Source organism: Myripristis murdjan, chromosome 9, assembly GCF_902150065.1.
Source record: "Myripristis murdjan chromosome 9, fMyrMur1.1, whole genome shotgun sequence".
NCBI classification, from domain to species: Eukaryota; Metazoa; Chordata; class Actinopteri; order Holocentriformes; family Holocentridae; genus Myripristis; species Myripristis murdjan.
In genome coordinates this window covers 3,602,101-3,627,500 of record NC_043988.1, presented here as the reverse complement: position 1 = coordinate 3,627,500, position 25,400 = coordinate 3,602,101, and the positions used below count along the sequence as shown (strand labels likewise).

The following is a 25,400-nucleotide window of genomic DNA, read 5'->3' as shown; positions in this document are numbered from 1 at the left end:
AAACAAAGTTTTTGTAAGGTCTAGCAGTTTGTTTGTGTGTTTGTTTGTTTGTTTTGTCATCTTCTGGACCCCCACATTGACTTTCAAAAAGCCGCAGACCCCCATCTGAAGTGATTTTGCTCTACAGGGAACCATACAACAAGGGATAGTTTGGTTTGTGTTAAATGCTTGTGAAAGGCATGTGAGTGCAGCATTCTGACACAGGAAATAGGATCCAGCATCACTGATCTGACCTTTAAATATGTAAATGTAGTCATTATAATTATGAACAAATGAGCACCCTAATTCAAATTTTTTTTGCCAATTTTCAATTTTTTCCCCTTGTGTGTGCTAATTTTCCGGTAATTATTTTATTGTTTTCTTTCATTCATTTAAAAATAATGTTCTCAGTACTATTTTGCTAATTTGCTCGTCAACTTTTCTCCATGTTTTTGAAAGAAATCAAATGAATCGGCGCAGGTTTTAAAGGGTTAAATTGTTCAGACAAGTTGTGATGAGATCAAACCACAAAGAAGAAAATAAGAAGAAGAAAAAAAATGACCCCTCATACATTTTCTGCATTCCAGAAGTTTCTTGTGAATTACACTACAATGAAATTAAAATGTTCTGCATTTTGCTGAGGAACCCCTGGACGTCCCCAGACCTCACTTTGAAAACCAGTGGTGTAGCAATTTATTCTGAGCAGTCTGAAGATCAAACTGCCTCTCAGCTATAAACCAGAAAGTCACTGCATTAGATCTTAATGTTTGAGCTGCATAGCTCTTATATGAGCCACATGTGCACATACTGCAGATTCAAGTTGTCCTGATTAAAACGACAGATTAAAAAGCCATTCCAGTGGTTTTTGAAACCACAAGCCACAAAGAACCCCACATGCAAAAGTGATCAATATTGGCATCATGTACAGTCTAACAATCATTGTACACATATAGTATACTCATATTCATTGTTTGACTGAAATTGTGGGGGAGCCTAAACGCCTTATTAGGGCCAAAATGGTCTCACCCTGTCAGTCTTGTTTATTTACAGCAGCATACTTATGTGTCTGTTCATTTTTTGATGGCACAAGGACCCTTCAGTAATAGTTTCTCTATAGTTTATGGCTTTAGCAGAGCTTGCCACACACAATGCTTTGGTTGCTGCAGGCCTCATGAATCACTTCAGTTAAATTCACTGCTAATCACTACAATAGTCAGCTGAGATTGAGATCCAGCATGATGTTCATGATAATGGGAAGGACAGGGTGTTGTTGACTGCGTTTGAACTGCTTCACCAGTTGTGACCTCCCATTCCCTGCATGTTTGACTTGGATTATTTTTTGTAAATGTGATACTAATGACATTAATGTTCATTTTCTAATAACATTAGCACTATAAACCAGTGTTAGTCCTATAACAGTGTCCATTATAAAATGTGTGCATCCTTAGCATTAACCATGGTGATAGAGGAAAATGTTTATCGAGATTGGTAAATGTATAGGTAGAAGACATGTAACATACTGCACTTACATGAAGTCATACCAGGCAGCTAACCTGAATCATCTTTTTTTGTTTTGTTTTGTTGTAGTTTATTACAGACATCTCCATCACTGTTGATGAGGCTGATTACAAAGACACTAGGAGCTTAAGGGAGATCCTCAAAGATTATCATGTTAAGAAAACAGGATCCTGTTACCACATAAAAGGATCGTATGAGGAAATTAATGATGTTTTCAATAAACTGACAACTCTAAAGGATGGTTCCACTGGTGCTAAGTGTGGGAGCACACGTCACCAGGGTGAACACACTTCAACTCACGCCAAACCAGTGGAGGTAGCTGGAGTTGTTATGGCCTACATTAAGAGAAAACATTCAGAAGAACTTGACAGAATTCAAGGAAAAAATGTCTTAATTGAGACACCACACAGCAACCCAGGTGGCAAAACAAGAGTGTCATTCAAACCATGCCATTCCAACACCAAACCAGTTCACACTCAACTTGCCAGAGAGAGATTCATCACGCTTTACCAAAGAACTGCCTCAGACCTGCAGATGAAGTCCCTCACAGTAGATTCCAATGACTTCAGTTTCTTGCAGAGCAAATTTCCAGAACTTGTTATTGAACCCAATCATAACAAAAACAAAGCAAAAGTGACCGGACCTTTTGTACAAATGCATGCTTTGGAAGAGTTCCTCCGGAGCAATACCTCAAATTCGAGCAGTCCAAGGCGTACCAATTCAACACACACTGCACGCAGAAGAGTCTCTTCTGCTTCGCCTGTGCACAGCAAACAAACTGAAGAAGAATCATGTGCAATTTGTATGGATACCATCACAGCAACAGAGAAGGAGACTTTGCCATGCAAGCACTCATTTTGCAAGGACTGCTTGAAAATGGCTTTTATGTACAAACCTGTTTGCCCTACATGTGGAGAGCTATATGGCACTCTGACGGGAACACAACCTGACGGAGGGACAATGGATGTCACCAAACACAAGACATCTTTGCCTGGATATGAAAAATACGGAACAATAGTCATTCAGTACTACATTCCAGATGGCATTCAAACGGTAAGAACAGAGAGAATGTTTGCTCTGAATATGTTTTTAAATGCAGCATTTCACCATTGCAGTTGTTGCTCATTTAGCATCTTTTGCTAGGGATGTTGCACAATACAGACATATGCTAAGAGTGAATGTTGGGAACACTGAGAATTGACAATTGAAGTTGGACACAAAAGTTGTAAAGGGACCACAAATGTCTACACAGTATACCCTGTATATTAACATACATTTTATTCTGTAGCCATAGCCTAACTAGGCCTGGGCCAACTGCAGCCCAAGGCTTTGGTCAGTCTTGATTCATATCTGTAAGCCTAGGTCTACCAGCTAGCCCTGGGTAAAGGATTTACAACTGAAAATCAACCTACTCCAGAGCAGGGTTACATCTGATTTAAGGAGATATCCCCAAAAAATCAAGGGTAAGGTCTACAGTATAAATCGAGGTTAGAATCCAGGTTAGCACAACATGTTTTGACAAGCAACAGAAGCCCCTTTCACACTTTTTCTAACCTCAGCTGTGGGCTTACTGGGACCCAAGACTTAGCTTAGGCTTGATAAACTCCTACCAAGTCCATGTCAACAGTCCAAAAATGTGACAGTACCTGTTTTTCTATGACACTGTAGTTACCAGATGTATTTATTTAGAATTAGTATTTATTTAAATTTAGCCTGTAGCGGGCCATAACATATTCTTCCAGAACCAATGGGGACAGTATACATTTGTTTTATGCTTGTTCAAGTGTGCGCTGAGGAAGAGACAAACACATGTGAAAGATGGAGGTGCAGCTCCACCTTGGTTTGTCCAAAAGAAACACAGCAAGAGTCGTGTGTGGAAGGATCTTGCATTTGAGGCGGATGTTCAGGGGATAATAATAAAATATGCATGACAAAACATGCAAACGGTGCCATGGAAGTTTACAAATTGTTTCTTTTTCTAGTTACATATAAGCCTATTATTTTCATATTTTTCTTGTATCTCTGCTGAATACTGCAACTGAAATTCTGTGCGATATAAAAAGTTATTATTTGAGCACAGTTAACATATTAATTGCAACTGTTTGAAGGATGTAAGGAGTAAGGCATGTTTGATTACCAGATGATTATTGTTGATACTTGATGATACTTAGCAGCTAGGTTTGCTTGTTTACAGATGTGGACTAGAGGAGCTTGCAAGAGAAGCATAGTGTTAGGGAGTCATTGCTACTGTATGTTCCCCAGCTCTGTATAGCACATAGGAACCTGAAAATGTCCCCCAGCTCTGTGGCAAACCATGGCAAACAGATGACTTACTCCATTCAGGTTCTGTGGATGCATGGCCCTCATCATAAAACTGGAAATCTTCAGGACATGAAATTACCAAGCAGAGTCTGTATTCATTCACATTTTTTCTATACTCTTCACTTGTAGGAGGAACACCCTAATCCAGGTCAGAGATATGAAGGAGCATCACGTACAGCTTATCTCCCAGACTCCCCAGAGGGAAGGAAGGTTCTGGAGCTGCTGAAGCGGGCCTTCAACCAACGACTCATCTTTACTGTTGGACGGTCTTCTACAAGTGGCAGGAACAATCTGGTCACATGGAATGATATTCACCACAAAACCTCAACACACGGAGGCCCAACTTAGTAAGTACTTTTTTTTTTTTCTTGCCGTAATTTGATTTCATTTCCAGAAAAACACAAAAAACAAACAAAATATTACCTGAAAATTTGCAAAAGAAAATAACTAAATAACTAAATAACCAACTTACAAAGTAAACATATAAATAACAAAATTATATCAATACAAGAAAACTATAATTATTATAAATATATATTTAAATTAAATTACAAAATATTACTATGATTACCACAAATTACACTAAACAATTGTTTAAAAAAAAAATACAAGAGATTTTCAGCAAATTTTCAGAAAAAAGAAAGAGAATTTTGTTGAGATGATGAAAAAAAGTCCAAAAAAATCCAGCCCATGGGCTCCTGGGTTTCAGAGGGTTACCAAATAACATAAGTATGAAAGTATGAACAGATATCTACTAGACTTTGATTCCTACACTTATGTTTGTAAACTTGTTACAAGTATGCTCCTAAATGTATCTTCTTAACTGTGAAAATTTACCCCAATTTTAGTTACATGTAAGTTACTAAAATTAAAACTAATTTAAAGTAACTAAAAATTTTCTCCAAATTTTCTCCAAGTTTCATCTATGCGTTTTTAAATTATATAATGTATAAGCAAATTATTAACATATATTAAAGTCATTTAATAACCATTGTTATTTTGCATGTATTTGCAGCATCTGATCATATTTGTACATATTTTTAAATAGTTTAGAAGTATTTGTAAGTGTAGGAATGATAGTATTAAATATTCATCACTACCTTATGAATCATTTGTGAAGGAATGTTATTACAAAACACATGTTAACAAATAGTACATGTTATTTAGATGCACTAAATGATTGTTTTAACAGTTGAATTGTACTGATTACCAAAATGATTATTAAAGTTGCCCCTCTTGATATCAAGAAATGTAAAAATAAACTACGTATCTGTTTGTTTGCAGCTACGGGTACCCCGATCCTGATTATCTCAAACGTGTTCGAGATGAACTGAAACTGAAAGGAATTGAGTAACTCATCTGAAAGATGTTTAGAGGTGTTTTCACAGACATCGTCTAACTGAGGTGTAATCTGCACACATGCAGTTAGAGTTTAGTAATTGCAGCACAACAGAAATTAAGTGCCACTTAGGTGTGAAATTAGAGAATCTGACACTGTGTCTGTGGGTATCAGTGTGATTAGGATTACACATGTTGCCATTCCATATCTGGGTACCACATAGAAATAATTTACACTGTCTACACAGTTTTCATTAAGAGTGCATCAACACAGGAGTAGACATTAGGAAACATTACAGGGACCATCACATTAAAGCTTCAGCTACTAGAAATCGTTACCATGCAGAAAATATTTCTTTGTGGTTTAAGCTCATGACAGTTTGTCAGTGTTCAAGTTTGATATCTAAATGGTTTAACCCTTTGAGCCATTCAAATTGACTTGAATTTGTGCAAAAACACGTGGAAGGAGGCCATAAGAAAAGGAGCAAAAAGAAAAAAAACATCAAATACTGAACAGAAAGTTAGCTAATTTTAAAAAAAAAAATATGAATCTATCTGTCTGTCTATCTATGTCTATCTATCTATCTGTCTATACGTACAACCATACACTTAACTAATGAATTAATGAATATACTCAAAGTATTTGTATGTTTGTTTTAAATGGTCTAAGTAGATTTTTTCCCTTGAAAGAATATTTGTTGATTTCATATTTTTATCCCAAATCTCTGAATGAGAACTTTGCATATAAGACAAATTCAGATAACACTGGAAATGGCAGTGTTTTTTTTCTCCCTAATGTACAAAACATAACAAACCAAAACTGAAATTGTGACCAATAAACCATAATACAAACTGAATGGTGGGTTTGTTTAATCATTTTCCCAAATCCCAATATAATTGTTAATAAATATATTTAAACATCAGATCAGTGATGCTGGTTCAATGATTTCTTTGTTTAATGTTGTATTTCTTGGCTGTATGCATCAAAATGACTTCGAATGGGGGTCGGCGGCTAAGTGAAAGTCAACTTGGGGGTCCAGAACATGATAAAGTCTTGTTGATACACAAGAAAACATGATAAGGCAAGTCAGATCACCTGTTAGTTACCTAGTTACGACAACAGTTAGCACAGCAACCAAATCCAGTTTTGACTAAACATGGATCGGAATCAAGCAGTTTTGTAAGACATTTGATGAGACATGTTTGGCAGAAACTGTCAAACGCATTCCCTGTTTGTTATGTGTTTGCCTGGGAAACTATTTCTTCATGAGCATGACTGAAATGCCGGTTGGACCAGTCCTCTTGGCTGCGTATGTACAAGTTAACATTTAGAAACTTTCAATAAAGAAGCAGCGGTTTCTGAGCAAGTTTGAATTTAATGAACATAAAGAAGTACATACTGTAAGCTACTATTTTTGTAGCTTATAAAAAGCCAAAAAAAAAAAAAAAAAATGTGGTTCATTGGCAAAATAAGGAAATAGCTGTAAAAATGTGTTATGGAAAATATTTGGCCTCCTTGTTGTTTTGGCAATATTTACATTATGTACAATATGTATTGTCACACACAGTAGTTACTATTTTCCCATTTCTATAAGGCACCAAATGCTAAATAGCATAATACTTCTCACTAGACCTGTGCAGATTACAAAGACATCCAGATTAAAGCAACACTTAATAACAAGTGAATCAAATAAGATGTACTACTGACTATAGAGAGAGCTCACCTCCAGTCAGTTGATTTGTTGATTTGTTAACTTCACCTGTGGAAGACCACTGCTGTTTATTTAGTTCCCTCATAATCAATTGCATTGCTAGATATTTTACTCTCTTTAAGATGGAGTCAATAAAAGTAAGCTCAATTTATGGCAAAGACTTTGTCATGTTACTGAATACTCGTAAACAAAACATGGATACAGATTAGAGTGTGGCAACCTGACTCAAGCCCATCAGGATCTGATGTTCAGACAAAAATTTAGACATTATGTTCAGGAGTTTATGTAACGACGCTGAAGGCAACACATAGGTTGTTTTAGGTGGTAAATGTAAACTTGTGATGGAGGACAGGCAAAATCTGTGGCTCAGGTCAGATTCAGACACAAAAAAAATGTGTCAGGTTCAGGTCGGACTTGGTTACAACGCTCTCGGGCTCGGGTCGGGTTCAGACAAAAATATACTGACCAATCCACACTCTAATACAGATTTGAACAACTTTTCATTCCCTTGATAGCTGTGTAGCAGTAGAGACGCAAGTACTTAACTGGCAAATGTATCTATGCATATTGTGAGTGATTTAACATTATTATCACATACTGTGTGACTGTGAATGATATGAGTGAAGAAAGAACATACATCATTTGAAAAGAAATACACATTTTGAGGTTTGGTAATTCACAAGGATGAGATGTGCCGGTTTGATGACATGCCATGCTATTCTTGTAAGATGCAATGTGAACTGGTGGGCGGTGACTGAAAGTACAAATAAAACGAAATAAAAGTCCTAATGAATAAAGACTGTATCTGGACATGGTAGTCAGTCTTTTGCAATAGAATGTTATAAAGTCAATTTGAAGTGTGTGGTTGGAAAATCAGTAACTGCATTATTGTGGGAAAATGGAATTTGGCCTCTACCAACTTGACTCTTTTATCAGTACTTCACCCTTTGAGTCCTGAACAAATTCACTTGATGGAAAAGGTGTTGAGCAAATGAGAAAAAATAAAGGAACATTACAACAAAGAAAGAAAGAAAGAAAGAAAAAATGACAAGAAAATTAGCAGAAAGATACCAGAAAACTATTAAAATGTTACTTAATAAATGATAAATATATAATATAAATGATATAAATATATAATATAAACATCAGATCAGTGATGCTGTATTAGTTATCAGATTTCTTGTTTAGTAATTTTTTGGTAATTTGCTTATCATTTTCTTGTAAACTAATTTCTTGTTCATTTTCAGGCCATATCTTTTTTAATTTCCTCATCACCTTTTTACCCATGTTTTTGCAGGAACTCAAGTGGATTTGCAGAGGTTTCAAAGGGTTAATATGCTACATGTTTCCTTGAATAGTTTTTTTTTTTTTACTAACATTTTTTGTAAGATATATGTTTTTACTCAAATGATCAAATACTCGCCAAGCAAGATATAATATAAAAAGCAGCAGCAAACACCAACTGATATAGAAAAACTATACCCAGATTCAAAAGAACCATTTCAAAATGTATGTTTTTTTGTTTTGTTTTTTTTGTCTGTTTGTTTGTTTTTTTTTTGTTTTCTTTTTTAGGACAGAGAACAAACCTTACAGTCATCCAGTTTTCAAAATAGAAAGTTCAATGTAAAATGTAAGGCTGCACACAACAATACCTCTTCATTGACTATAGATCTTTATTTCAAAACAAACTAGTTGGTAATGCTGAGCCGGCAGACTGTAGTCCCCAGTTTTGAGCAGAGGTCCTTGGGAATCCTGCAGGCACCTCCCATCGCATATCTGCTATATATTTTACAATATGTCTTACACCATGTAAAATGTACTGATTATCTTTTCTGTTTTGCCAGTCACATGTCTTAAATCAAAATTCCAACCCCACTTATTATTTCGATGTCACTCAATATTATTTACTACTGTTGAAAATACATAAAACATTTTTTTTTTATCAGAGTGGAAAAAAGCTCTTTTCAGGTTATGACCAGTTGGAACAAATATATTACATTCAAAAAATAAAGTGCATATCAACGGCTCCAGTATACAGAAAATACATTGTACTTTAAAAAGGTACAACTCTTAGTAAACAAGAACAGATGGTACCTTTTCAAAACACAAATAACTTTTATTTCCTGAAAAGGCCCCTTAACTACCAGCAAAAGTCTCAAAATATTTTGTTTTTCTCGTTTCAAATGTTCTCTAGAAAAGTAGAGTTGGCCTACAGTTACACTGAGGCATGTCATTGTCTTCAGAAAAATGGAATTTTTCCACGGTACATATAAACCTAGAAAATGTTTCTTTCTACAGAGTTTGATTTGTTTTTTAGTTTCAGATCTGGTTTATCAAGGTTTTTTAAGCATCAATGTTGTACTTTGTGGATTTTCATCCTTTGGTGAAAACTCTGTGTATTCTGACTGGAGCCCACCTTGGCCCACGGATCCAGCTTTCTATGGAGGTTGATGGTGAAGTAGTGGAAGCAGCAGTATTGTGTGCATGTTGGCTCATCCTGTGGCCGTCTGGTTGCCGATAACTCTGAGGATTTCTCGATGGATGCCAGGGTCTTGAGTATTGATACTTGTGTCTCCCACCTGCCCATCTTCATAGCTAATCATGGAAAAGCAAAAAATATTTAAACTAAATGCCTATGCATGAATTACATATTTCATCTTTAATACATCTTTATTTCTTAATTTAGAATAGAGAACATCTGAATAGTTAAACAGAGGAGACTTTTAAAGAACATTTTAACTTTGCTAGTGTTGGATTGCTTTATTACCTGGGTGTTATATGAATCCACATGGTGGTGAAATTAGCTGCTCCCCTGGGCTGATAATCCACAATGCTGGATTATTTTAACATTCACTTCCATAGAGTAGCAAAACTGCTTACAAATTTTAGCAAATAAGCACATGCCAACAAAGCAGATTATGCCAAAATAAAAGACCAGTTGTGGTGCCCATTTCTGGTGTAATTGAAATTATTTGTGAACGTACTATCAGGTTCTTTCTTCCTGGTGCACGGTTACTGCGCAAAAGCTATCTGCAAACACCACCTGCCTGATCTACTTTCTCATTCAAATAGGACCATAAGAAGAAAAGAGACATTTAATTTTCCTCAAAAAATGGGTACCAGGACTTGTTCTTTTTATATTGGCATAATCAGATACATAGATTCACAAACATTTATACATTTAAAGTGTTATTTTGGGAGCTGTTTTGCTATGGGAGTGAATGCAGAGCAACTAAAGAGGATACTTCACTTCAAATTCATATCATACCCAGGGAACTATACATCCCAACACTACCAAAGTTCAGTTTTGTTTTAGAACACCAGATGTAATGTAAGAACCCTCTGTCCCACATTATCACACAATTGCCAAGATAATATTAAAAAGAAAATAAATGACATAATCAACTTACACAAAGAAAAACCTTGTGCAGACATGGTCTGTGTTGGGCACAACCCAGATATCTCCATGTTTGTGCAGGTCAGGGGAAGTGATCACTATAAGAGAATGACAAACTCATAAGTAGCTATTTTACTTCACTTCATGTACAAGTCAGAATGCTGCAATTATTATGTGAGAGTGTTACTATAACCCTCATTTCCTCTATTCTATTTTCTTTGCTGTATCCCATTGTTAAACCCCCTAATTTGCCCACAGGACTTAAAATTTTATCTTTATTTAATGTAATGTAATTTAATCTCATTTTGTGTGGGTGGCAGCCCCATCAAAAACTTGTTCATCCTTGGCTCAGTGACTTGGAAACTTCTCACTTGGCATAACATATCAGTACCTGGAAGCAAAGATGTGGCTTTGGTGTCCCTTCTGAGCTGTTAATGCTACTAACTATAATAAGTATAATAATAATTGCTCACTGTAGGAAAAGTAATTTCTCTTGACCCATACCACAGGTAGGACAAAAGTCTAAATGGACTAGGAGATGGTAAGGATTCAGGCCAAGCTTCACTCAATGTTTGAGCGGAGTATTGATTTCTTTGTAAACTACTGTTGTCCATGGCTTGGAAAAGACTGTGAGTAGTCGGCACATGTTTGAGTCTGTAGCTTCAATAAAGAAAATAAACTCCCAAGTGACAGTGGCACAAAAAATCTGGTCCAGGCACTCAAGTGGACTAAAAATTAATAGAAAGCCTTTACTAAGTGGAACTCCTGCATGCTACATTAGCGTGTTGCCAGGAAATTAGGGCGCTAATTTATCAAGAATTTGCAGTGTTTTCTTATGCACAAAATAGAAAAGCTGTGTCCGACCTTATTTACCAAAGCACCGTACTGGATGTTTTGTCTGGATGAAATGATTACAAACCAGCACTCCCACAATTTAGCAGGAGGGAATGGAAATTTATACAAAAGACCCGCTAAAGATTATTTATCATGAGTGGTAGCGAACACACTAAAGGAAATTGCACCTGTTATATCTGAGGCCTTTGAAAAGCCATGTCTTAATTCTCTTGTGGCATCTTTGACTGATTCAGCCTGTCTGATCATACAGTCACACCAGCTTGCATTAACTTAGGTGTATTAAGGTGCTTGGTTGCATTGGGATCATATGTCAGCTGTGTGTGGAGATAAATTTTTCCACGATCTGGAAAATGTCACGGCCACCGTTTTCCATGTGAAAAAAGTTAGTGTTTTGTCTTCTAATGTGAGTGCGTTGCTCAAAGCTGGAGACATACCAGAGTGAAAAATCTGTTTCTTCATATGAAAGTTATTTAGCCATAGTGTGTGAGGTGCTCAGAGGCCATGCACTCCCACAAGTGTTGGCTGTGTTCTCCAGACCAGATTTCCCTTGCTGCTGGGACAATCAGAGCTGAGGAACAGCCTGTGGTTTGAGGATAAAGCTACGCCTGCAATGTGCTGCCCTCAGCAGCTGCCACCTGCTAAGAGTTCTATTGTGAAAAATGTGACAAAAACAAGGAGTGCTTGTCTTTTCTTTCTTGATTATAATATCTTTTTCATTGCTGCTGTCTCTGGTATTCAAAGTCATGTATCTTTTCAGACACATCCTCTTTCTACAACTTCTACAATTTGATGTAATTCTGAGTGAGCTTCACTTGATTATAATGGAGGCGTTCTGCTGCAGCAGCTACATCCATGCCTTGTGTATTCCAACCAAATGACAAAAGGCTTTCCTCACCTACAATCGTAATTTCTTGCTCAAGGACACATTAACCCTGGAAACCTGAGCAAACTCATTTGATTTCTTTCAAAAATAGGGGAGAAAGGCAATGAGCAACAAGAAATGACCCAAAAATGAGCAAGAAGTGAGTTAAAAGTGACAAGAAGATGACCCAAAAACTAGCACAGAAAAGGGACATGATCTAAAATTAAGCAATCAAACAAAAAAAAAAAAAGCCCTGAAAATTAGCCAATGACAAAAGAGAATATTTTCCTATAATATAATATAAATAATTTTATTTATAGAATCATAATAAACATAGGGCCCTATCTTGCGCCAGACTCCCTAAACCCGTTATTTGCGGATTTAGGGTTGCGCAAGAGGCGTTCCCCCGTAAAAGTTGCTATCTTGTGCAACTCCCGCTATCCGCAAAACACCTGCACTACCCGCTATATTATGCATAGGCGTGTTTTGGGCGTTACGCCAGTTAAACCAATCAGTGTGCCAGGTGCCATTGCCTTTAAGGGCAGGATGCACTATCCTAAATCCTAAATCCTAAACCTGCGATGGAGAGAGGGAGGTAGATTTTCTCAGGGGTTCTACTGAGGCTAAAGCAAGTTGGCTTTATATATATACAGTACAGGCCAAAAGTTTGGACACACCTCCTCATTCAATGCATTTTCTTTATTTTCATGACTATTTTCATTGTAGATTCTAACTGAAGGAATCAAAACTATGAATGAACACGTGGAGTTATGTGAAGGTGAAATAACTGAAAACATGTTTTATATTCTAGTTTCTTCAAAATAGCCACCCTTTGCTCTGATTACTGCTTTGCACACTCTTGGCATTCTCTCGATGAGCTTCAAGAGGCAGTCACCTGAAATGGTTTTCCAACAGTCTTGAAGGAGTTCCCAGAGGTGTTTAGCACTTGTTGGCCCCTTTGCCTTCACTCTGCGGTCCAGCTCACCCCAAACCATCTCGATTGGGTTCAGGTCCGGTGACTGTGGAGGCCAGGTCATCTGCCGCAGCACTCCATCACTCTCCTTCTTGGTCAAATAGCCCTTACACAGCCTGGAGGTGTGTTTGGGGTCATTGTCCTGTTGAAAAATAAATGATCGTCCAACTAAACACAAACCGGATGGGATGGCATGTCGCTGCAGGATGTTGCTGCAGGATGCTGTGGTAGCCATGCTGGTTCAGTGTGCCTTCAATTTTGAATAAATCCCCAACAGTGTCACCAGCAAAACACCCCCACACCATCACACCTCCTCCTCCATGCTTCACAGTGGGAACCAGGCGTGTAGAATCCATCCGTTCACCTTTTCTGCGTCTCACAAAGACACGGCGGTTGGAACCAAAGATCTCAAATTTGGACTCATCAGACCAAAGCACGGATTTCCACTGGTCTAATGTCCATTCCTTGTGTTTCTTGGCCCAAACAAATCTCTTCTGCTTGTTGCCTCTCCTTAGCAGTGGTTTCCTAGCAGCTATTTGACCATGAAGGCCTGATTGGCGCAGTCTCCTCTTAACAGTTGTTCTAGAGATGGGTCTGCTGCTAGAACTCTGTGTGGCATTTATCTGGTCTCTGATCTGAGCTGCTGTTAACTTGCGATTTCTGAGGCTGGTGACTCGGATGAACTTGTCCTCAGAAGCAGAGGTGACTCTTGGTCTTCCTTTCCTGGGTCGGTCCTCATGTGTGCCAGTTTCGTTGTAGCGCTTGATGGTTTTTGCGACTCCACTTGGGGACACATTTAAAGTTTTTGCAATTTTCCGGACTGACTGACCTTCATTTCTTAAAGTAATGATGGCCACTCATTTTTCTTTAGTTAGCTGATTGGTTCTTCCATAATATGAATTTTAACAGTTGTCCAATAGGGCTGTCGGCTGTGTAGTAACCTGACTTCTGCACAAAACAACTGATGGTCCCAACCCCATTGATAAAGCTAGAAATTCCACTAATTAACCCTGATAAGGCACACCTGTGAAGTGAAAACCATTTCAGGTGACTACCTCTTGAAGCTCATCGAGAGAATGCCAAGAGTGTGCAAAGCAGTAATCAGAGCAAAGGGTGGCTATTTTGAAGAAACTAGAATATAAAACATGTTTTCAGTTATTTCACCTTTTTTTGTTAAGTACATAACTCCACGTGTTCATTCATAGTTTTGATGCCTTCAGTGAGAATCTACAATGTAAATAGTCATGAAAATAAAGAAAACGTATTGAATGAGAAGGTGTGTCCAAACTTTTGGCCTGTACTGTACATATTATATATTATATTATAGGCGAGTTAATTCGGGAGGTGGAACCACATGTGTCCAAGTGGACGTGTCACAAGGTTGTACTGATTGAGTAAAATCCCCGGGTTACACCACACACACACAAGAGGCAGAGGTGGAACTATGTGTAAACTAATTTATTGACAAGGTAGATTGGGCAAATAAAATATTAAAAATAAAAATATAGCACAGCTGCTGGCTTATGATAAAACAATAAGACGTGCTGGCGTAAGTGTCCAATTAAAACAGTCTTTCCTCTAAACAGTCTCTATGAGAAATATACTCAGTCCATTCCGGCGGCGTCCCGGTATCAGTCCGACTGTGTGCGTGGCGAGGCTCCGTCGGGGCGCGCATTGAAGCCGCCTGGGCGCGCTCTCTAACAGCCCAAACTTTAGAGATAGCGGATAGCGGGTGGTCAGGACCACCCGCTATCTTAGCTTTCCCTAAAGTGTGTGCGCAAGATAGCAATTTTAGGGATAGCGCATGAAACACGCCCACGGACACACCTCCAAGCGCAAATAACGGAGTCGGCATAACGGATAGCGGGTAGCGTGGGCGCAAGATACCGTTTAGGGATAGCGGAAGTTCCTAAATCCGCAATTTGCGGGTAGCGGGTAGTGGCAGCGGGTAGCGGGTGGCACAAGATAGGGCCCATAGTTTTCTGGACATTTTTCCCTAGTTTTTCTTTTCCTAGTTCTTTCTTTTTTAATTTAGCTAATTTCAAGGTCATTTTCCTGTGAACTTTTACTAATTTCTTGCAAATTTTCAGGTCATTTTTCCCCCATGTTTTTGCAAGAAATCAAGCCAATTGGCCTGGGTTACACTGTGTTCAGACGCCTTTCACAAGGATTTCAAAACAAGAAATCTGGGTTCAATCCAGGTTTCAAGTGGGTAACACGGTGGGGAGGGAGTTAAACCACCTCTGCCTGACTTTTAGGCCATCCTATGGTTCAGTGTGTTAATGTGTTGTGGCTGTCAAGCATCTCTTACCTTCACATAAGGCTATGCACTTCAGATTCCGACTTTGCAAGAACTGAGGCTGTTCTCCTTTCTTTTGTGACTGTAATGAGAAAATACACAAAACGCAAGAGTCTCTTTAAGTTGTCTTTACTTTCTGTAGTTTTGACCCTTAAAGCAGTGATCATCCAAGGTTTTCCAAGGTATCAGTCACCTGTAAATGTACACTGGTCTTGCTGCTTGCTGCCATTTCGTCCTTTGAAGTAACTTTCTGTTGCTTTTTGTTCATCCCTGTTCAGCAAGAAATCACAGATGACTAACAAATGGTTCATCCATATACTATATCATCTTCTATCATGTAATAGAAGGTAGCAGTTAGTTATGCAGATATTTAATTCAATGATCAACTCAACTACATGTAATGTACTTAGAGCCAAGGTTGTAGACTATGTTAAATCTCCTCCTGTGTGCTACCAGTGTGGGTGATTACCTGAGTAGCCAAAGGATATGCTAGACATGGGGCTGAGATAGATTCCATTGCCATAGATGGCGCCGTGGAGCTGTACAACAGAAAGCCAAACAACATTAATTAATCTGATTGTACAAACTTAGTTACACATTTCAAGACAGAATTATGGATAAAATCTTGAATTTATTTAAAAATCTTTATTTTAGGCATATAAATAAGATAAGATAAATATAAGATAAAGTTTGCAAATGAAGAGTAAGCTGTTTGAAACTCAAAGTACAGACTGACTTGAATATTAGCAAAAATTACCAAAGTAAACCTTTTACAGCCTCAGAACACAATAAACTCATGGTTAGCTTTTAAATACTTTCAGTGTCAAAATTTGAGACGATAAATATCTTACATATAGCTGGACTGAAATCAAAGCTGGAATATATATATTCCAGCTTTATATATATATATATATATAGATTTAAAAGTAGATCTTTTTTAAATAAAGGTTGTTCACTAAATTTAAGTGAATAGAAGGATCAGCCTATGTCACTAATGAAATATTATGTGGCATTAACTGAATTAAACATTGACGGTGAGTATTTGTGATTTGAGATAATTTGTGAAACAATTTTTTGTTTAAAAAAATCACAATGAAAATTGTGGATTAAGTACTCTTCTGATAATAGATTACCTTTTCAGATCACTTCTGATGTAACAGATTATGGTGTATAGAGTGTTTTTGGTGAAGGTCTTCCCATATACTGAATTCTTTAAATTAAATTCTTTTTTAAATTATTTAAACTGGCGGAGATTAGCGAAATGCTCAAAAATATCTTTAGCACACAGCTTTTCAAATGGTGACATGCCACAGATGACCAAAATTAGACAGAAATTCTTAGCATACTCTTGAGTATGCTAAGAATTTGCATGATTCTCTCATGTTTAAGGCAACTAGCAAAAGAAGTGAAAGACTGTAATATCCAGCTGTTTCCCAGCTAAAGAGGTGATTACATGTTTTCCACATATTTTTGGAACCATTCAAAAGGTATTTGTGCTTTAGGATGGGGCCTACATACAGCTCCTAAACTAAACTAAACTACTATACAGCACACATTTTAAATGTCTTCTGTTCTAAACATGCACCCGTATTATTAAAATAATTTTGGTGTGATTTTTATCAGTTATGTCATGTCATTGGTGTGGCTATATCAGAACAAGTTATTACCTGAAGTCTGGTATTAGAGGCCACGACCAGTCCATTCCTCAAAATGGAGTGCCAGTTTTCTATGTGGGAACCACTGAGGAGATACATTGATACTTGATTACTGCTCATAAAGGTTCCTATAACTAAACATTTTTTCCAACAAATTTACACTCATAAACAAATTTGTCTCAAGGATTTACTTATATATTCACAATACAATCACAAAACCATGCATCTGGAAAGTGCAAAATCATGTCAGTTTCGTCAGCTATTTTTTTATTTATTTATTTATTTTTTTAATTTGTATCAAATGTTCCTTCTAGTTTTTATCGTACTTAGACAATCGGATCCTGTTTTTTCTCATCGAGTTTTAGTCAACTAAAAGCTGGGCATTTTAGTCTTATTCAAAGAAAATCATAAGTATTTTGGTTTAGTCTTAGTCACTGAAACGTGAGTATTTTAGTACAGTTGTCCAAAGTTAGCCCTGTTGTCACTGCTTTCTCCCTGTACACTCAGGTGCACACAGCACAGGGAACACAACTGCTGCACATGCCATCCAATGAACAGGATCGTGATTTAGAAAAAAATAAGTCTATAATATTCTGTCTCGTGTTTTTATCAATGAAATTAAAGAGAGATTTTTACTCTGTGGTCTGGTCTTTTTTAATCAACAAAACTGCATGTTGGTATTGTTACAGTTATTGTTTAATCGTCAGTGCTGTCTCATCATCATCTTGTCTTAGTCACAGAAAAAAAGGTCTTTGCCAAATATGTTTGGTCATCATTTTTGTTTACGAGAAAGTTTAGCACAGAGAACACTAGCGCAAAAATCAACCAAGTTGCTAGCAGTGTGAACACATAGTTAAAGATGTTGCGAAAATCATTTCAGGCAAGGAAACTCCAAGGTAAGATGGGATATTTTCTTATTTAGCAGCACTGCTTGCTAACAGCTTTTGTAATGCTGATGCTTCATAACATTATTATGAATATTATATGAGTGAACATCTCATCAGATTATCTAATTTCTGGAATGGTGGCATTTCCCTGAGTAAACCTCAGTAACTTTCTGTTGAGATACAAGAGTACAAAAATTCAATAACTTTCAATTCTTGTTCAAAATGTTGTCACTTTTACAGGATGCATATGCCATGCGTGAGGTTTGATGATGAACTTACTGGAAAGCAAAAGTGCTCCCAAACAGGTTTTTGGCGGCACGGAAGTTGGATTCTTTGGCAGGTGGACTGCTAAGCAGGAGGAACTGGTGTGGTGTGTGCATGAACTTCAGTTGCTGTTAATCCGGAATAGATGACAGGAAGTTGATTTTATTTCATTCCATCATACACTTAACTTTCCTCTGCAGCTAACAACTGAGAGAGCCATTTTATTCAGAAAACTGTGATTAAGCAAGGATTAGGAAAGAACATGAGTTGGTATGTATGAAAACACTGGCTTAAGATCAAAATACCATAACAAAAAATTTCTATAAGCCTGGTGGTGACTGGACATAAGCCAGGTGGGTATTGGACATAAGCCATTCATATTCAATAAATATACATAAGGAGCTTCAGCATTTATCAGCAATTTGACATGACTTCATTCATCTTAATGCTCTATTCTTTTGCTGTGCAAACTGATACAGATACAAAGTATTATACTGCATGCAAAAGCATATTTCTTACCAAATACATGCATTACATTAATGCATTAATGCATACATTAATTATCCAACCATCTGCTTTTTCTGACAAACGTTTATAACTAAGTGCCATATGTGCAAAACTGTTAAAAAGAGTAGAGCAGAGTAGTTGGATCATTTTAAAACTTTGAATCAATCTCATCTGATCTGTTTGTATTTTTACTATAACTTGGAAAGAACACCACTTACTCTGGTAACTGGGAGTTTGACAATGTGTGACCTGTTACTGGATATTACCCTGGGAAGGCAAGAAAAAGGGGTTACTTTTAACCTGTATCATGAAAGGTGCAGTCATATTCCTTATGGCTTAAACTGACAGTTCACCCATACATACTTCCCATTTGTTGTGTGAAAACACAACAAATATGAATATGAATATGACAGATCTGATAGTGGGCATATGTAAAGTTTAATGTTATATTGTCAACTGGCAGTTATGCGACAATCCATCTCAGGCGATCTTGTGAAGTCATGCAATAGTGATGTAACAAGTAATGCAACAAACTACTTTCCACAGGGAGTAAATAAATAAAGTAATGCATTACTTTTTCTGTGTAATGATGCCATCACTGCATTACAAAAGTGGCAATGATTCTCTTCATCGTGAGACAAAATAATTACAGCACACTGATGACAGGAATAAAAAGGGTACATGTTAGGACTGATTGATACAGAAGATTATTTCACTCACACTCAAAATTAATGTATGATCCTTTGTCTCAATGTTTTCACGCATTCAAGGGCAATGAATAAAAAAAAAAGAAAAAAGACGAGGAAATTTTCTGCTTTTACACTTTTTGCTTTTGAGGTGACATCACACAAAACGAAAGATTTGATTTGTTAATACAGAATAAGAGGAGTATCATCTACTCTATCCTAACCTGTCATTTAGTAAGTATGGTTCATGGCTCAAAAATATGGAGGGGAATGCATTTTATTTCCAACCCAGCAATAGGTTGTGTGTTTTTCTAAAATACACAATGAGGGGAAGGGTAATTTTCCCACAGTTAATATGCTATTTTTATATGCAAATCTGTCTGATTTTAAGTGATTTTAAGGTAACCTACTTCCCAGTGGCCTTAAAACTGACTCAGTCCGTAGACTCCAAGGAGCAGGAACTGAACAATTTTCATCAGGTACAAAGTGGAACTAATTACACTGATGGGGAGCACTAATGGGTGCACACAGTGCCAAGTAAGAACACAGCTGATTCTAAGTATTTGCCTGGGATCAGAAGCTGGTATAAGTCATTCTGTCAGGTAGTCCTACAGTTTTCAATAAACCGTACTGCCACTGCAGGACAACACCGCAATAAAGGTGCTATGAGTTTAATTTACAAATTATTTTCTGGTTATGTTGGTTGGCAAGGTGGGTGCAAGGTTGGCCACACCAGCAACAGAGGTTCAAATCCCAACTGAGACAATGTAGCAGCAAGCTCCAAGCTAGACAGAATTATCACAGATTCCAGACTTGCTCTTTTTCATGTCCTGTGATACGGCATGTTATGTCATTGGGCTTTGTCTGCTATGCCAACAGAGCCCAATTAGTGGGCTCCGCCTGTTAACACGAAACAACTGTGTAACTATCATTCTATTAGTGCCTCAGATCAGTCCTAAGGCAATCAAATGTATTCAATCAGATTTGGCAACAACAATTCTCCAAAATTGTTGTAGCAAATATAATATCCTTTGAAAAGTTGCAATGATTGTTTTGAGGGCTGGTGTGTGTGCCACAACTTAATTGGCAAACATTCTTTAGTGAGTAAAGTCAAAACACTGCACATGCATGGACTGCACTCACAAAGCAGTCTGAGTGAATTTTGACTTGAAGCTTCTTACCATTGCAGTAATGGATGAGCCAGTGGGTCATGTCTGTCCATTTGCTTCTTTATCTCCAAGTAAGGTGCCTGTAAATGATAAGATAATGTAGAAGCTATAAAGGGCTGTTGTTTTTTTTCTTCTTGAAAACAGGAATCAAAGAGAAGACTTAAATGTATGTTTCTTGTTAATTCATGTTTATGTAGTATAGCAGTGTATAAGCATTTTTCTGGTTTTCATGGAAGAAATTTACATGCATTTCAGCATACATACTCATTGACTGAAGCTTCTTTGCCCAAGGCCAAGGTTACAGATGTCTTTTCAATGCCACCAAGTGCATGTGAACACCCCAGGATGCATTAACTGTCAGGACAAATCTTAGCTACACTGACAAAATCCGTATATTGAAGTGGCTTGGCTTGCACTGCAATTAGATCACAGTTACAGTATGTGTGGACATAAATCTAGCCACAATCTGGATATTAAAAGCCACATCATTATTTGCCACACCCCAGTCAACTGCCTCCTGATAGCTTTTGCATTCTATACGCCACAATCATGGATCAATAAAAGGAAAAAAAAAAAAGCACTGATAGCTGGTGAGAAAAACAGCCAAAACTACAAAATGTGATCAGACATGATGTGAAGATCTCAGAGGTGATGACTTATCTATTGTATGCGCTCTTAGACTAAACCTTCCTCTCCACAGGACCATAAGAGTACTGGTGAATATGATATCTGCATAAAGTAGATGCTTACACTGCACTCTCCTCAACAGCTGCCAGCTGTTACCAGTTCTACTGCTAAAAATTAGACCAAGACAAGTCAAGAACAAAAGGAGAGATGAAATCAGTAAACGGAGTCCTGTTTCTTTTTCTATTTTAAATATTGTGCAGGGGAAAAAAATCTGAATTCATATGTACTATGCCATGTGTGGACATATCAATTAGACCACTTTTGATTATGGTATTCAGAGTTGCTCAAGAATTACATGCAATTAAATCCACAGAGTTCTTACCACTAACTTACTAAAAGAATCAAGGTTTTTTGCTACCACTGTATTCCTAAAACACAAACAGTGAAGCACTGTGGCATTTTTTCAAGAGACTCATTTATTGGAAAAGGATGTTATCAGAATGCAGAACAGAGTCTACCATGTTATAGCATCTTCCTCAAATATGAAAAAGAATAGAGGTGTCGTAGCCCTTGCCAAATGTATATTTCAATATACAGATCTGGGATCTGGGAGAGACAATGAAGGGAGAGTTGCCTACATAAAAACATGGTAAATGCGACAAAAATAGCATTTATCTCAGTATAGGCAACAAATATTGTTGATGATGAATTCCATAAGTACTTAGCTAATGCAATACTTTACTTTAATAATAATTTAATGCAGTCTGGCTACACTCTTTGGACAGAACTGGGACCACTGAATCAAGAGAACACAACTGGCATCTAGTGCATTGAGAAAATGGGCTACAGATTGTTCTCTAATAGATGCTTGGCGGACTGCACACTCCTCAGTGAGAGAATTTACTTGTTTCTCTTCACGACATCAATCTTTTTCTCATATTGACTACATTTTTGTCTCTACACTGCTGTATGATAAGATTTCAGATTTTGATTTAATCCCCATCTCTCTTGGATCACAGAGCTGTGACAGAACCATGCTCTCTATTCCAAAATGTGCAGCACATTGGCTTTCAATTCCACACTACTGCAGAGTGAAACCCTCTTAAAAGAAATGAAAGAACAATTACATGAATCTATTGCAATTAATAAATCATCAGTGGATGATCCCGGTATTCTGTGGGTGGCATTGAAGGGATGCATCAGGGATAAAACAATTGGGTTGCTTCAAATCTGAATAAATCCAGACTGCGACATATTCAGAAATTAGGAAAAAGATATCTCTGAAGTACAAAACATAATGGCCTTGAACATTACACCTGAGCTACTGCTTCAGAGGGAGTTACTCATTAAAGACCTCAATTATGCATTCAGACACGGAAGAGATTTCCTCATGCATAGAACAAGACAAAATTATTATCTAAATAGTGCACAACCAAGACTCGTACTAGCACTGATGCTGAAAACCAACAAAAGACTAGCAAATATAACCTGTTTTAAATACACCACTGATAAACTGTGTACCATCCCAACAGAAATCAATTATAACTTTGGTGTATTCCTCTACTTTTTATATACTCAAGTGGTAAGCTACAACTTTCAATCTTACTCTACCTTCCTAGAACAGGATGACTGCATTGATCTGGATGCTCCTTTGTCCTTGTCCAAACTCCAGAAAGCCCTTCTTTCAATGAATAAAGGCAATTCACTTGGTTTAGATGGTTTACCTCCAGAATTTTATCCAGCAGGAGAAGCCCTCCAAGTAGGGCCTCTCCTGCTGGAAATGATTCTTTCCGCAATTTCATGGGTTCATTCTTTTTCAGGGTTCATTCTCTAAAAACAGCAACACAGCCATTATTTCTCTACTTTTAAAAAACAGTAAGGATCTGCAGGACTGCTCAAGTTATTGAACACTAGCTTTACTGACCCCATCCCAACTAGGTTTCTCAGATTGTTTAGCTTCCATGTTATGACTCTCCAGCGTTTTCCCTTGTGTTTCCAGCCTGCCTTGTGTACCGACCTTTGTCTGCCTCATGATTCTGATTCTGCCTAACGATTTGGACTTTGTTTGCCTGGTAAATGAACTTGTGGACTTTTTGTGGAGTCGTGCGTTTGAGACAATCCAGGTGTTTTAGCTAACTACAGACCCATTTCTAACCTTCCCTTCCTCTCCAAGGTCCTTGAGAAACTAGTTGCCAAGCAGTTGTGTGATTTTCCTCATAACATCAATCTTGAAGTTATTTTCAACCAGGATATGTCATTTAACTCCCACATTAACCAAACTTCTAAGTCTGCCTTTTAGTCTGCCCTGTTAAAATGTTTTTTTCCTCACCACCGTCGCCTTGTGATCTAATATCCCTCTGGTTCATAACATCAAATACTTAGGAATGTCAATCTTTCCTTCAGTTCTTAGCATTGTGAAAAACAACTATCAAAGAGGCACTTGGAAAACACTTCAGTCATCATTTCACTCTCAAATCTCTATTATTAAAATGAATGTCCTCCCAGGAATCAACTTTCTCAGCTCAATGATGCCTTCACCACCACCTAAAGACCAATGGAAAAACTCCATTCCTTAATCTCTTGGTTTATCTTGGGGAATGAAAAAAAAAAAAAAAAAAAACTACTGTGTCCCATGGCTTCTTGTGTGTCTTGGAGGCCAATGGAAGAGAATATGGTGCACCCTCACAGGTTAGAAGATCTTATCTACTCCAACATTTCACTCAAACAATCAAGAAATAAATTTGGCTATTACTGAAGTGATCTCTACCTGGCGTCTTGACGGAAAGCACTGCAAAATTTTGTCTAACTGGTATCTTCATTCTCGTATTTTTCAACGATAACCTTCAACTGGGAAACCAACCAGTTTCATTCCATCAATGGTGCAGTAAAGGGGTGCACACTTTCTTCGACATTTATGGTCCCGTTGGCCTCTGAACATTTCAGAACATCCAGAAACATTTCTATCTATCTGGCACTTCTTTCTTTTTCTATCTCCAACTTCACACAGCAATGTGTACTTATGGTGTGCCTTGGAACGCACCACTCTCCACACATCCATTTCATATGGCTCTGACCAACCCCAGTTGACTGGTCTTAACAATATATTTAATCTTCCTTAAGGCCTCTTGTAAGCCCCTATCTGTTGACAGAATGTGGAAGGTGGACCTCTCCTCAAATAGCTTTAAGCCTAATTGGAAACTAATCTGGCAGAATATGCAACTCTCTTCCAGGAACCCCAACCACCAAATTATTTATTTTAATTTCATACGCAGAACATACTACACACCCCGCATGTTGTATAAAATGAAAGCTTTACCATTTCCAAACTGTACCCTATGCACTTAAAATACATTAGGCATGTTCCTTAATATGGTGTGGGAGTGCCCAAGGGCCACAGCGTTCTGGAGGAGGGTTTCAGAGTTGCTATTAAGTATATTGTCCAAAACAATATTCATATTCATTGTTGTTTGTCACTTATATTTATTTCTTCATTTTGATGATTAATGTATGGAAATTGGTGACTTTATCTATTTATTTATGTTCTTTAATTTTGTTTTTCCAATTTGTAACTCCACCCCAATATAACTATGTTTACAAACAGATAAAAAAAAATGTATCACAAAAACAAACAAACAAACAAAAAATAGTGACACACTGATACTGTGACATTGTGGAACAGGCAAGAAACGCCTATAGACAAATGCCTGTTTATTACAGATGCAGATCCCCTATTAAATTTGGCAATAACTCACTTGATCTCTGACCAATTTGTCTTTATTTTTCTCCAAAAACAGCATGGGAGTTAAATTATCAGTAGTGGTCAGAAGATTAGGGAGAAGAAAGACACCTCTGTTTTTTGTCTTCACTGTTGACAGTAAGGCAGTGATGCCTACACACTGTGGTTGTGGTTATGGCTGTGCTTAAGATGAGGCTTTGGAAACGCTGCCTTACAGGCAGTTTTCTGGGCAACAAAGTACCATGTGTGAATAATGAGGTGGAAACCTCCAGGCAAGCCAGCTTACCTGTTTATGTTTACTTCAAGTTTATGTTTGTTTGCTTAGTACTGGTGGATCCAAAAAATGGATTAAATAAATAAATGATAATTGCACATATATAAATACCTGGGTCATCTCTCGGATAGATGTAAGGCTGTCGAGGGCTCTCATCACTCGGTCGTAGTCTTTTTTCTAAATTGAATAAAAAAAAACACGTAATTATGCAGAAGAAACAGCAGCTTTCCTTACGTACCTTTAGTGTGAGTTCTTGTGAGATATGACAGCAAAATTTTGCAGTAATGTGTGAAGTGTAAAAAACTAAAATAAACATATGGGATTGATATTTAATTAATTT

The 25,400-nt window shown here is 37.4% G+C and overlaps 2 protein-coding genes across 2 annotated transcripts in view; one reads left to right on the top strand and one right to left on the bottom strand.

The window, feature by feature from the left end:
- LOC115365224 (uncharacterized) overlaps positions 1-6,014 on the top strand; it is a 7,045-nt gene extending 1,031 nt beyond the window's left edge. Inside the window, exons 2-4 of the mRNA XM_030060111.1 lie at positions 1,567-2,550; positions 3,949-4,166; positions 5,104-6,014. Of these exons, the coding sequence (XP_029915971.1) occupies positions 1,567-2,550; positions 3,949-4,166; positions 5,104-5,173 (1,272 nt within the window). The 3' untranslated portion in view covers positions 5,174-6,014. The remainder of the gene's footprint in view (positions 1-1,566; positions 2,551-3,948; positions 4,167-5,103) is intronic.
- Positions 6,015-8,830: 2,816 nt separating this feature from the next.
- Positions 8,831-25,400, bottom strand: part of parp8 (poly (ADP-ribose) polymerase family, member 8) — a 53,160-nt gene continuing 36,590 nt past the window's right edge. The window contains exons 17-26 of the mRNA XM_030060110.1: positions 25,172-25,237; positions 20,436-20,503; positions 18,787-18,835; positions 18,077-18,189; positions 16,923-16,995; positions 15,725-15,794; positions 15,449-15,525; positions 15,268-15,337; positions 10,280-10,364; positions 8,831-9,464 (exon numbers count right to left, since the gene is read on the bottom strand). Coding sequence (XP_029915970.1) covers positions 9,362-9,464; positions 10,280-10,364; positions 15,268-15,337; positions 15,449-15,525; positions 15,725-15,794; positions 16,923-16,995; positions 18,077-18,189; positions 18,787-18,835; positions 20,436-20,503; positions 25,172-25,237 — 774 coding nt within the window. The 3' untranslated portion in view covers positions 8,831-9,361. The remainder of the gene's footprint in view (positions 9,465-10,279; positions 10,365-15,267; positions 15,338-15,448; positions 15,526-15,724; positions 15,795-16,922; positions 16,996-18,076; positions 18,190-18,786; positions 18,836-20,435; positions 20,504-25,171; positions 25,238-25,400) is intronic.